This window comes from Echinops telfairi, unplaced genomic scaffold (assembly GCF_000313985.2).
Source record: "Echinops telfairi isolate 266 unplaced genomic scaffold, ASM31398v2 ScPeMD7_7410;HRSCAF=8448, whole genome shotgun sequence".
Lineage (NCBI taxonomy): Eukaryota > Metazoa > Chordata > Mammalia > Afrosoricida > Tenrecidae > Echinops > Echinops telfairi.
Window position 1 is genome coordinate 14,536,113 of NW_022111310.1, and position 14,494 is coordinate 14,550,606.

Below are 14,494 nucleotides of genomic sequence, written 5' to 3' on the forward strand. Positions count from 1 at the left end.
ACTCCTCATGGAACTGAATCCATGGTGGGTGGATGAACCCCTGACACTATCGCCCCGAGATCATCTTTAAACTTTCAACCAAAAATATCCCCTGAATTCATTTTGGACCTGAACAACACTTAAGCTTAACCAGTGAACAAGGTCTATCGTACACGTTGTTGTCCTCTTTGGAGAATTAGTTGTGATCAAGTTGACAGCGCAAGGTTCACTAGCAACCTTAGAGGGCATTGACTTTATGTTAATGAGGAACGATGCAGAAAAGGAGGGTGAAAATAATTGCACAACTTGAAGAGTATAATCAGTGTCGCTAAATTGTAGATGTAGAAACTGTTGAATTTGTATACATTTTGCTGAGTATATTCTCAACAACAGGAACAAACTAAAGAAAACAATAAAGGGAATATATAACATGAGCAGCGTAGAAGAGCTTTTTGAAGGTATACCATAAAAAATTCCAGACCCTTATGCAGGTTCCATCCTCAATAAAAGAATTAGGAAGTGATTTATTTTAAGTATTATTACTTTGTTTTTTAAGTTACTTGTATTTAAAACCTGTATTTGAGTATAAGTTTACATAACATTGGTTATAGTAATGGCTATAATTAATAAAAGGAATCCTGGTGGCACTGTCAGGTGAGTGTTGTACTATGAACCTCAGTTTGGTGGTTTAAACCACTAGTTGCTCCACAAGAGAAAGATGAGGCTTAAAAAAAAAGAAATATGAGGCTTTCTACGCCCTTGAAGATTTATAACGCCTCAGAAACCCTGTATAGAGTCACCAGGAGTCAGAATCAGCTTGATGACAATAGTGGGTTGTATTCAGCAAACATCTTACAAAATTTTAAAAAAGTGAACAATCGGCTATAATAAGCTGTATAAGCCAACTCCAGCACACCACAATTCAAAGGCCACATTGTGTATCTACATCTCCTCCCCTTTTAGGACAATTTAGTACAATTGAGCATTTATCATCTCTGAAAATCAGGTTTATATTTTCCATATTTGAGATTACAGCAGTTGAGTGTTTAAGTGGCTTTTTAGAGTTGGTAAATTATAGAGCTGAGCTTCACATTCAAGACCTGTGCTAGTGCACTTTTCATTTTAAACAATGAAAGTGTTCAAAACTGTCGATTAACCTTTGGACCCGTCATTGTCTGCACTCCACAAGCTAAGACTTATTTTATTTTCATTATCCTTTAATATCTTTGCAATTGCTGAGGAAATTGATATTGTTTCTTACAGGTTGCTATCAATTACAAAGCTCTTTCTATTGCATTATTTTAGAAAATTAATATTTCTGCAGCATTCTCATTTTGCTTGCTTGCTATAAACTCTTTTTTGTTACAGAAGTAACACGTGTGCTTTATTACAAAAGGAGCGCATATGCTATAATTAAGAACCCTATAAGGTATAAACCAAAATATGAAATAATATACTCATCATACTAACACATAGGGAGGAATACTTGGAATAGTTTGGTATTTATTCCATTTTGTACACACACACACACTGTACCCATGTTTGCTTATTTGTAAGCATACAAGGATGTATAATTGTGCTTACAAGTGTAAGAGCCTATTACTTGATTGAGAAAAGAAAGATTTATGTTAGAATCTCTTCCACTTTCTAACAACAAATAGCCTAGCTCCCTCGGCCTGTCCTTTCGCCTCCCCTCCTACTGATGCTGCCAGAGGGCTCTGTCTTCAGGCCTCTGATCAGTCTCTTGACTTCCTCCGAGTCCCATGTCTGTCTGCTTTCTCAGGGGCCTGCCTCTCTTCATTCTCTTCTCTTTTCTCCTATCTTCAACACTTAAAAAATTATAATGTATTGCGTGCTTCCCATAAGCATTTAAACACTCCGTTTTCTCTGTCCTCTTTACATGCTACCCAATTTCTCCCTTCCCCACCGTAGCCAGACTCTCAGAAAGAAGTCTGTTTTCCACTTTCTTCCATCGGCCCCTAACCCACTCCCAGCTGAATTCCACTATCCAATATCCATTGAATCAAAAGGACCTCCTTTTCAGGAAACTCAATGGGCACTGCTCAGTCCTTGTTTTAGTTGACTTCTTGGCAGTGTTGGACACTCTTGGCAGGGTTGGACTCTCCCTCCTTCTGGAAACACATGCTACTCTTGGACTCTGCCCACATACCCTGCTGGCTTGGCTTGCAACTCTCGAGCTTCTCTTTCCCATTCTCTTTCTAAGCCCCCTTTCTCCTCCTTGTTCCTTATAAATGTTCTTTTTTAAAAAAATCATTTTATTGGGGGCTCGTACAATTCTTATCACAACCCATCCATCCATCGATTGTGTCAAGCACATTTGTACATTTGTTGCCATCATCATTTTTGAATGTTTTCTTTACACTTGAGCCCTTGGTATCAACTTCTCATTTTCCCCCCTCCCTCCCTCAAGAACCCTTGATAATTTATAAATTATTATTTTTTCATGTCTTACACTGACCGATGTCTCCCTTCCCCCACTTTTCTGTGGTCCAGTTTCCCTGGGAGGGGGTTATATGTAGATCATTGTGATTGGTCACCCCTCCCCACGACATCCTCCTCCTACCCGCCTAGTATTAATAGTGCCTTTGGGGACCAATCTCCTTCCCTCTTCAGGTCTTTTGCTATGCTTTCTCCACTGCCTGGAATACTCTTTCTCCGTCTCTGCTGCAACCAAATTCAACTCATTCTTGGTGCATGTGTGTACTTGTCTTATTCTTATCTGGTGATGTTATTATCAAATTGAGTGTCTGTGTGAGAAACATAGTCTTTATCATGTAAGAAATACTATTATATTCCTATTTTAATAAGAATCTTTCTTTTAAATCTAGAAAACAAACACATTTTCCTATAAGCTTTGGGCCTCACAAAACCTAAATATTCCCTTTCTTGTTTGACATAAATTCTAAAATCTACCCTTCTGAAAGTCTCTTTGGATCCTTAAACATCCAGTAGAAACAAAATCCCCTGCCTAAGAGATTCCTTCCTTTTAGCAAGCTTCTGCTGAGAGGAAATGTACTTCTCAGATAGGTATGTGCGGATCTCTGACGAGCTGGAGGGTAGCAAGCAACATTCCGGAAGGTTCTCATTTGATTCTCCTCTCATTTCAGCTCCTGTTATCACCACACCCCTTGAAACAGTAGACGCCTTAGTGGAAGAGGTGGCTACTTTCATGTGTGCCGTGGAATCCTATCCGCAGCCTGAGATTTCCTGGACTAGAAATAAAATTCTTATTAAGTAAGTATTTGCCTTTTTTCTGGTAAGAATGCCCACGGCTACTTTGAAGTTTATCTCTGATACAAGTGCAACCAGAGCTCTTAGCAACACGCCAAAGAAAAGTAAACTCTTTCTCACCTTTTAGAGTATGTAAAATGTAAATGTCCCCCTTTTCATAATGTAAGCTCTAAAGTTCAATGAGGAGAAGAGAATATGGACATGATGAAGCCAGAGATGTCTGTGGATCCCACAGGAGGACCTCGGGGAATCTGCACAGTCATTGCAGGCACCATGCCGCCCTAAGTGTAAGGCATGTGTGCCAGGACAGCCCAGGGTGCAAATGGAAACCAAGTGCATCTCCTACACTTTTAATGTCCTGCTAGATAAAGGGAAGCACACAGTTCAGAATCTGACCCCCAGATGGTCATGACCTTTTCTTTTGGAAGGTAGAAGTGATTCCTGACGTACAGTGAGTCAGTCTTTCAAACCACTAAAAACCAGTTTCCATTGGTCAGATAAAACCGATGTTATCATTTACTCATTATAATAGTTATCTGATGAACATATGTTCCAGAAATCTGGAACAAAGTGAACCACGAGCTAACTGTCCCAAAGGTCCTAAGACAAAAAAGCCACTTACATTTTTATTTAATTTTCACAATGATGGGCCTTACTCAGGAAGTAGCAAGTTAGAATTGCAGGATCACAATAGCTCAGGATATAGTTCCTCAGCCAGAAAAGCCTCATCTCAGCGGTTCTCACAGACACGTTTTTCTCTGGCCTTTAGCCTTTCAACCACATAATCCTTTGGCTTCTGCCCCACCTTGGCAAGTGTCTCAGAATCTTTCAGCTCTGCCAATAAGTACCAAGAGGCACCTTACTCTCCCAATTAGTCTCATCTGGAAGGCACTCAACTCTAGCTCCATAGATTGGCAAATCTAGCCCTACTAAGTGCCTGGTGGCACCCCATTTCATCAGCAAGCCTCCAGGCCAAAAGGAGTCAGTTTTCCCACTCCAGGGGCCTGGAAGCCCACTTCCCTGTCCTAATCAGGACTCTTGATTCTGTTGCACTACTGTTGCTATATTTCCCCCACTGCTTCTCTTCGTCCCTTTCTGTCTCCAATGTCACAGCCATGTGTTTCTTGGGTCAGGGGGGTTCCAGAGCAAGGCTCTTGGGTCGTAGGACCATTCTGCTCCTCGTTCTTCTTTCTTGATGGTTGTCAGATGCCACCTTTCTGCCTTGAGGGTGTCTCATTTTACGCCTAACGGATGGCGAAATGCACCAAGCCACACATTAGGGTTTTAAACATTTTGCATTGGTCCGCCCCACAAGAAGTTCACAAACCTTATTTATATTATTAGCAAACTATCCAATCTCCTTGATGGGCTGTCAGCCCATCATATTTGCTCCCAACCAGGATTTTGGTGGGAGTCACAAAGACTATGGCTAGAAGAGCCATGATCAAGTAATTCACTGGACTACAAGCTACCCCCTGGACCTTCTAACCATTGACACTGTCATTCTTGAAGGATCAGTTCTGCACCCTCTGGCCATTTTGACAGTCCGAAACAGTCATTGACAATTAATCCTTAAGGAGGGCGAAGAGTCCGAAGGGAAGGTCACTTGGGCCCCAGCGTGTTGTATCCTTTTTATCTGGTCAGATTCTCCAAAATGTATCTCAGCTTCACCCTTCTAGCCTCTGATAAAATTTCAATTAATGATGATTCCCTTGTTCTGAGATTCTCAGGGCCACATGAGGTCTAGCCACTGCACCCCAGACTCCAGTGCCTGCTCCTTACTCCATCTTTCACATGGACAGCTTCTATAACTCCAGTTATTACAATCACAATTAACCCTGATAATAGTAAACGCCCACACCTTATCCCGTATCTTAAGATAAGATAGCATCGTATCTCACCCTCTCTTCCCTAGACCCATCAGAAAACGACTATTCTTGGTGAGGAATCTCCCTTAGGTAGTGTGTAAGTGTACCATGAAAGAATGTGAGCCCTTGTCACTTTGTGCCTTTGTCTCCTCTCTCCCACCCACATTTCCAAATTACCCTTCCCTTTTAAATCAGTATTCTGAGGAGATGAGCATACTCCTTTATCTGAAGCATCTTCTATGCAGGTAGGGATTTGGAGCATCCACACCCATAAACTAACTCCAGCCCGAACAAGTCATCACATTGCCGGAAGTTGCAGCAGCCCATGGTGTCAAAGTCATTCTCTCCTTTCAGCTGGGTTTTTCCCTAGCTCCTGGAGGCTGGGTCAGTGGTACCTGCAGTGGGCTGGGAGTCCACACACCTCCCTGCACTTTAAGCCAACAAGCCCCTTCTCTTTCTTATCCCTAGCCACAATGGGCTGGGTTCATTAGCACCTGCCCCTCCCCTCCCACGCCAAGCTCACTCAGGAATCCCTACAATTCTCTGTGCTGAAAACCAGCCAGCCCAATCAGGCTCTTACTGTAAGATCTGTCCATGGATGTCAACAGTTACGTATTTTCAAAGTATGTGTCACAGCACTATCACTCCTCTCAGTAATGAAACGTAATGAAAAATGCTTCCTGTTGCATTTGTACCAAATGTGATCACAGACGTTTGTGGCTTTCAAAACAACACAAAATTATTATCTCAAGCGTTCTGGAGGTCAGAAAGAGTTCTGGTTCTGGTTCTAGTGAAGCTAAAATCTAGGTGCTAGCCTGGCAATGTTCTAACTGGGGCCTCGCAGAGGAGCTAACCGGATTTCTTGTTGCTGGTTTGCTTTTCTTGTTTCGAGGAGGCGCCAGTATCCCTCGGTTTGTGGTTCTGTCTCCTGCTTCCAAGACAGCCATGAGGTCTCTCCCATGTCTACGTCTGTTATCCTGTCTTTTCCTCGGACTCTTCTGCTTCCCATTCCATCTTCTGAGGCCCTCGGGACTCATGCACGGAATCCAGAATAATCTCCTTAAGAATCCTTCATTTCATCCCATCTGCCAAGTTCACTTATCACGTCAAGTAGCGTATTTACGACAGATTCAAGGGATTCGGAAACAGATCTTTGGGAAGCCATTACTGTGTGTACCACACACATTTTGCATAAAGGATCTTATTTGATCGTACACCCACTTTTTTACAATGATGCTTCCCCTCAAATTGTTCTTTCTGTTCCTTTGATTTCCTTCTGAACAAACCGTCTGCATTTAAGGAAAGGAGGTAGTGTTTGCAAAGTATGTCCTGTGAAAGGGTTTGGTTTCCTGATGTAGCCTGAGTAAGGAAAACAATGGCTGAGAGTGGTTGGGCACCCGGCAAGCACGTAAGGAATGAATGGCTATTCAATTAGTAGTTACAACTATAATAAAAGCCTTTCTGCTGGATACATTTATATGTCTTTGTATTCATTTTTTAGTAGCAACTTCCCAGTAATTATGGCTAGATGATTTTGTATATTTGGGTTGCATTATACTTGCCTAAATAAAGTTAAATTTACACATTTATAATTGGTCTTATTAGTAGATGTCATCTTTGGAAAACTTTTGAAAACCCTGGTATTTGAATAATTGAAGCCTAGGAAAGATGATAATGTCAGTTTTATTCTACGAGCTATTTTTGGTCTATTGTTCAGAAGTCATTCAAGTTTCCTCCTAACTTTTATGCTGCTTCCTCCATTGGCAAGCCATCGGATTGATAATTAACCATATTCATAGAACCGCAGACTGAAGCATTACTCTGACCTTATCCTGTGCTCCCTGCAGGCTCTTTGATACTCGGTACAGCATTCGGGAGAACGGGCAGCTCCTCACCATCCTGAGTGTGGAAGACAGTGACGACGGCATTTACTGCTGCACAGCCAACAATGGTGTGGGAGGGGCTGTCGAGAGCTGCGCGGCTCTTCAAGTGAAGATGAGTGAGTGAGAAAGAGAAACACTTCGTGATTTTCATGTTGATTCGGTACATTTTGAAGCAAGCCTCCATGACCTGCGTGTTCAGCAGCAAGATAAGGTTTAGTCAAAGCAAAACCTTGAAGCTCTATCTTCTCAGAGATTTTTTCCAACATTTTCTAACATAAAGTTGGTCTTCAGTATGACCATTCTGTTATTTTGTCCTTCTACTGAGCATTTTTATCTTTAAACCCATATTGTTAATTTCTAAAACTTCTCAAATTTCTATTCATATAATACAATACTAACTCAGATCTCTCTAAGGATATCCCTAATGAATTGTTAAAATGTGTTTTCTTCTCCCTTCTGATTCCTCTCCCCCACTGTTTTCTTTAAGATAGGTTTTTATTTGATTTTGGTCCCTTATTTATGTTGATGAATTTTTTTCTGGAACGTTTCTTCTTTTATGCTTTGATTGTATGTATCAATGAAGTTCTAGAATAATTACAATAAGTTGTGAGTGGGGCTTTGAGGGGCGGCTGATTTGAGGGCCCTGTTAGTAATTTGGGGGATGTACTTAGAAGCAGATTTTTCTTTTAGCATATGGGGCAATGAGAGAGTCAAGTGAAGAAATTGGAATTCTGTCATTTGTTAACTAAAACGGCTTGCCTGTAAGGATAGAATACCTTTAAGTATTTCACTGTTCGATGGTCCTACGTGTTCTTGAGTTTAAAAGAGGTGAACCGAAAGGTTCACAAGGCAGGCAAGAAGGCAAAGTATTAGAATGAAACGTGACAAGAACTAGGACTACCAAGTCAAGAGGAAGAGCACACTCAACATATCCCAAGACGAAAGAACTGAAGGAAAAAAACCCCAAAGCTGGCAATATTGAAGGATTCTGTATGTAAAAGGTGGAATGACGTGACCGAAGACAGAGTCACTGTCCCGAAAAGAATTACTCACTATTCCAAGAAGTAGCATATGGTCAAGAACAGATTGTATTGAGGGAAGAATTCCAAGCCGCACTGGTGCAGTAACAACATAACAGTTCAGGGATCGGATGGAATGCCACAGAAATGTTTCAATCAGCTGACGAAGCCCTGGAAGCCCTCACTCACTTATGCCTCAAAATTTGGGAAGACAGTGACCTGGCCAACTGACTGCAAGAATTCCATATTTTTAACCATTCCAAAGAGAGTTGATCTAACAGAGTGTGAAAATTAAAGAACAATATTAATACCACATGGAAGTACAATGTTGCTAAAGCTAATTCAGAAACTGTTACAGGAGGACATTGATAGGGAGCTTCCAAACGTTCCAGGGGGGCGACACGGCACAGGAGCTATGTAGCATTGTTGACATCAGACCGATCTTGACTCAAAGCATGAAATACCAGGAAGGTGTTTACTTGTATAATATTGACCATGCAAAGGCACTCAACTGTGTAGATCAATATAAATTATGAATAGCCATGAGAAGAATGGGAATTCTAGAACACTTCATTGTGCTCATGCAGAACCTGTACATAGATCTAGACCGAGGGGATACTGAGTGATTTAAAATTAGGAAAGGTGTGTGTCAGGGTGGCATACTTTTAAAGTACTTATTCAAACTGTATGCTGATAAAATCACCTGAGAAATGGACTATAGGAGGCATAATGCAGCATCAGAATTAGAGGAAGGTATATTGACAACCTTTGATACGCAGCCGCACAACAGTGATTGCTGAAAATTAGGAGTGTTGAAGCACTTGTTGATGAAGATCAAGGAGTACAGCCCTCAATATGGATTAAAATCCAATGTAAAGAAAACAAAAATTCTCACAACGTGACCATTGTGTAACATAAAAATAAGAGAAAAGATTGACATTGGCAAGGATTTTACCTTGCTTGGATCCACTATCAGTGCTCATGGAAGCAGCAGTCAACTCAAACCATGTATTGCATTGGGCAAATCTGCTGCACAAGATTTGTGTTGAAAAATCAAGGCTGTCACTTTGAGGACTAAGGCGTGCCTAATATGCTTGTGAAAGTTGGGCATTGCATAAGGAAGATCGAAGAAAAAGTGATGCATTTAAATTATGGTGCTGGTAAAGAATATTCAAAGTTCACTGGAGTGCCAAAATACTAAGAAGTCTATATCAGAAGTATAGTCAGCATGTTCTTCAGAAATGAGGACATATTTTTAGGAGAGACAGCCCCTAGAAAATGATAGCATGCTTAGTAAAGCAGACGGACAGTGAATAAGAGGAAGAGCTCGCAACAAGATGGATTGACACCATGGCTTCAACACTGGGCTGAGACACAACAATTGTGAAAATGGCAAAGGGCTGGGCAGTGTTTCTCTCTGTGGCACATAGGGTCACTATGAATCAGTACCCACTTGATGGCACCCATGGGATGCTACCTAACACCTAATCAATACCTTACTCATTCCTGACTTACTTTTATAATCAAATTCCCGCATGGACTCTTCTCTGTCTTCTAACCTCACTCCACCGATGTCCACAACTCTCACTGAGAAGGTAGGAGACAGTGAATTTGAACACAGTTCTGGAGCAGGGGTCCTTGGCCCGCTGAGGACATTTATCCGGCCCGCCGGTTGTTTTTGCCCCATTTGTTTTTTTTACTTCAAAATAAGATATGTGCAGTGTGCATAGGAATTTGTTCATAGTTTTTTTAAAACTATAGTCCAGCCCTCCAACGGGTCTGAAGGACAGTGAACTGTTTAAAAAGTTTGAAGACCCGTGGGAGGCATTATCTGTGACTCAGACTTGACATAGACACTGAATTCAGGAAATGCAAGAAATAAAAAAAAAATATCACCCCTAACCTGAGCTTTCTACAGTACTCATATGACAAAAACACTTTCACGTAAGGCTAGTAGCAAAGTGCATGTATTCCCTGTTCATAATGCAGCGCAATACCAATTCCACATGACAATAAATGACTTCATCAAAAACCCTTAGGCCATGCAACCTTGGCAAACACCACTTACCACACCCACCCATATCCCCTGCTAGCGTGCACATGATTGAGGTGGAAGGAGAAGAACACAGATCATGCTGATCATGACATGCGACCTGACAGTAACAGTAACTGTACCCAATCCTCAGCTGTCTCTCCTGGGAAGACAGTCCTCTGTTTTGCTGATGTAACTTTAGAGCACTAAGGAAAGAATTATAGTTTAAATTAATTTCCGAATGTTTTCAGTAAAACAGTAGTGGTATCTTGTCAACGCTTCTGTATATTCCAACAACCAAGCTCATTATCGTCCAGCTGAAGTGACTCATAGTGACTACGTCGGACAGATGCTGTGACCTGCCATGAGTTGGTTCCGACCGATAGCCACATTATGCACAACAGAAGGAACTGATCTGCCCCACTGAGAGCCTTCCTGGCTTTTTGCTGCTCTTCTGCTTTAAGCAAATATGGTTTCCTTCTCTAAGGCCTGGTCTCTCCTGACCAACTTATGTCCAAATTATGTCAGATTAAGTCTTGCCATCTTTGCCTCTGAAGAGCACTCTGACCATACCTCTTACAAGACAGATCAATATTCTTCTCCAGCACCGTAATTCTTCTCCAGTCTTCCTTTTTCAGTGTCCGACTTTCACGTGCACATGACGTGACTGAAAAGATCATGGCTTGGGTTAGGCACACCTTAGTCTTCTTAGTAACATTCTTGCTTTTCAATATTCTAAAGAGGTGCAGCAGATTTACCTAATGCAGCTGGTCCTTTGATCTCTCGACTGCTGCCTTCCATGAGCATTGATTATGGGTCCAAGCACAAGAAACGCCTCTGACAACTTCACCCTTTTCTCCATTTATTATGTTACTCTTGATCCAGTTGTGAGGATTTTGGTCTTCTTTACATTGAGTGCTTCAGGGCTTCTTTGCCTTCAGTAAGCAAGTTTGTATCATCTTGCGTATCACGGATGTTAACAATCCTTCTTCTAAACCTGTTGCCACAGTCTTCAGTACATTGAGAGGGAGTGGCCAGCGTTCAGGCTGGATTAGGAAAAGGACAAGGAATAAGAGATATTGCTGATTTCAGATGGATCTTGTACTTACTTATAGGACAGATGAATGGGGGTTAATTCTATTTGTAATATGTAAATGTTCTAATGCAGGTATCTAGAATTAAATAGAAAGTTGGAACTCCTAAGGTTGGTATGGTCACATTGCATTTTTAATTGGAAATTATTATTCCCTTCAGAACCAAAAATAACTCGTCCTCCCATAAATGTAAAAATAACAGAGGGATTAAAGGCAGTTCTACCATGTACGACCATGGGCAATCCCAAACCATCAGTATCGTGGATCAAGGGAGACACTGCTCTCAGGGTAAGTGATCATCATGATATAACATGTATATGAGATGTATTTTAGAACATATTTTAGCACTCTGTTCTAAACTCACCTACACAATTAAAAAATATATATATAATTATGTTTTCCAACCAAACTCAAGTATTTCTGTTTTCATACATGTGAATTGTAAGGTACCCCAATTAGAGCTATTTGGAGAAAACCAAAGAGATCAGAATTAGTAGTGCTAGAGATGGAAAAGAAAACATAGCTAGAATCTTTGTTTCTTGGGTGGTTTATGGTTTGTTTATTTGTTTTTTCCTTCCTTTTTTTCTACATTAAGGAAAATACAGGTCTTAGAACTGATCATTTCTGGGAGGAGAAATCTATTTGGAAGACAATACATAAAAACAAACCCTCTGGTGTAAAGTGAGAGCCTAGAGATATGAGATAGGTGAACAAGCACCTTGGTGCCTCCTACTTACATAGAGGAGCAATTAAAATTTTATTATCCAAGTTTAGTTTATACTGCTTTTCTATCTTATCCACAATATGTTCATTGATTACTGTATGGCATCATCAATATCTCTTTCCACACTTACCGCCTACCAACTATGAACCCAGTAAGGTCACCGCCGGCAGTCTGATTTTCATCTTACCATACCTAGCACAGTCTATCTCAATATATGTTAATTAATTTTAAAAGTGCAAAAATTAACTAGCTTTGTTGATTGAAGCTAAATCAAGTAGTGCTAAAATGGTTTATCATGGTCTAGCTCTCCGGTCCTCCTTTTCTGATAAATACTGGGTCTATTTTCTACAATGAAAACAGGAGTGGCTTTATGTGTGCAACTGAATTTAGAGTCCATAAAGGAAAAGGTAATTGTAATCTTTTAAATTAAAATTAAAATTGTTATTATTTGTAGGATCTTCCAATTTGTCAAAGGACATACATTCCCATAAGGAGGCACAGGGCCATATAGTTAAAGCACTATGTTCAATCAGATAGGCCTACTGTAACGTCTAGCAAGTCAAGTCGTAAATCTTGATGCCCTTCTGTAGTGAGAGAAAATAAACTATTGCTCCTGAGGTAATTTAGAAGATTAATTTTAGTAATTTTGTAATATCTCAGGAGCCCTGGAGTCTCCGTGAGTTAAAAACAAGGCTGCTAACTGGAAGGTCAGCTGCTCAAACCTACCAGCCATTCCTCCCAGGAGAAAGAAGAGGCCGTCTGTGTCCATGAAGAGTTACAGTTTAGAAAGCCTCACAGGGCGCTGCCACCCAGTCACACGGGGCCACTGGGCACACGAATCAGCTGGAGGGCAGTGGTTTTTTGTTTTATTTTGTCTTTTGGACATTCCTATTTGACATTGTGATCCATAATAGATGCTCAGTCAGTGTTCATGTCGCTGATGATCAGAGTGACAACAATGACTTAATAAACTACAGCAAGCGTGTCCTTGATTGAGCATGATGCCTTAAATTTCGTATCCCCATTTCTGGCAGGAAAATGCCCGCATTGCGGTTCTGGAATCCGGGAGTTTGAGGATCCACAATGTACAAAAAGAAGATGCGGGACATTATCGATGTGTGGCAAAAAACAGCCTTGGGACGGCATATTCCAAACTGGTGAAACTGGAAGTTGAAGGTCAGAACTAAATGTGTTTCCATCACACTGTGAACAGAAAACTTCTTATTTTTTTTTTCTGTGAAGAGTATAATTTAGTTTGTGAAAGCAGAGGTCCAGGCCCCTCAGCTATTCTGGCCATCGGACCGTGAGGTCATCACTGTGAGAACAGAAAAGTTTAATATGAAAGGAGAAACTTTCACTAGTATAATAGGCCACCTTCCATCGACTGTCTGCAATCATTGGTAATTTGGACCCAAACAGGCAAAATTTACTATAACACTACTCAGAATACCATTTTAGAGTTTCTTCCTTGGGTTGGATGATCTTCTCTTGTTTATAACATTGGAAACAATCTTTTTATTTTATTCAGCATATAAGCTTTATGGCTTTAAAAAATATATATGCAACTTGTTTAAAGGTATTTCATGTTTTTCAAATTGTGCCCTGTCAGAGTGGAGAGACATAAAACATTGACTAAAATGAGTAAGAAATAATGGTACTCATTTGATGAGTTACACTGTCCAAATATTTTTATTAAAACATTTTTTTTAAATAAGCTAGTTCAACAACTAGGATTGAGAGATCCTCGATGAGAAATTAGAATCCAAGGAGATATAGGCATTCTGTTCACTAAGTCATGGGATTTTTCTTGACCTAAAATAACACCAGATTTTGCTTTAAAATATAAATAACTAGCACCTCTCTCTAGGTGAGTCAAGTGAAAAATTAACCTCCCTCTCTCTCAATTTTCTCATCTGTTACGTGAGGTTTGTTGTATTCCCAAGGTAAGGTGCTAATGATGCTTAGCAGAATGTCTGGTCCCTTGTAAATGATCAATATTGGCTATCAGAATCATCACCTATTTTTCCATTTTTCTCTGGTTGATAAAAGAGATAGAAATAATATTAAAAATTGAGTCATAAAAAAGTAATGAGGAACTCCACAGAAGGAAAAGGTGATATGTGGATGAGAGTGTAAACCCTAATGGGATATGATGTCTCAGAATATAAAAGGGTGTGTTCCAGGGGTAAATGGAATGGTAAATCTTATCCTGAAGGTGACCACGTGTCCTTGTTTGCCCAGAGCAGTTCTAGTGTACACATGTTGTGCTGGAGTAATTATTAATAGAGTCCCCCTTTTCATTTGCAAACATACCTAGACATCCATGATAAAGTATACGCCAACATACTTAGACAGGAAGAAGGAACTTCCTCCCTTGCAATAGGAAGAAATGTTTTCCAGTATAAATCAGTTCACGATGGCTCCTATTATCTTTAAGAAGTAGAAAGTAAGGCTTGCTCCCTAATGCACTTCTCTAAGAGCTAGGGGGAAGATTCTGAAACAGCTGGGGGGCATGGGAAAGTGACCCACACAAGGCAAGGTGGTGTGTAGGCAAGGTTTACCCAGATGACAAGAACATTATGGAGTGACATCAAGGAGTGCAAGGATTCTCCTGTCCTTTCCCCCACGTGGCTCAGCAGCAAT

General features: G+C 40.6%; 1 protein-coding gene across 5 annotated transcripts in view; it reads left to right on the forward strand.

Annotated features, from left to right (window-relative positions):
* Nucleotides 1-14,494, forward strand: part of MUSK (muscle associated receptor tyrosine kinase) — a 104,405-nt gene that overhangs the window by 9,825 nt on the left and 80,086 nt on the right. For all 5 annotated transcript variants that reach the window (XM_004710952.2, XM_004710955.3, XM_004710953.3 and 2 more), the window contains exons 2-5: nucleotides 3,108-3,234; nucleotides 6,947-7,098; nucleotides 11,288-11,415; nucleotides 12,886-13,027. In XM_004710952.2, coding sequence (XP_004711009.1) covers nucleotides 3,108-3,234; nucleotides 6,947-7,098; nucleotides 11,288-11,415; nucleotides 12,886-13,027 — 549 coding nt within the window. The remainder of the gene's footprint in view (nucleotides 1-3,107; nucleotides 3,235-6,946; nucleotides 7,099-11,287; nucleotides 11,416-12,885; nucleotides 13,028-14,494) is intronic.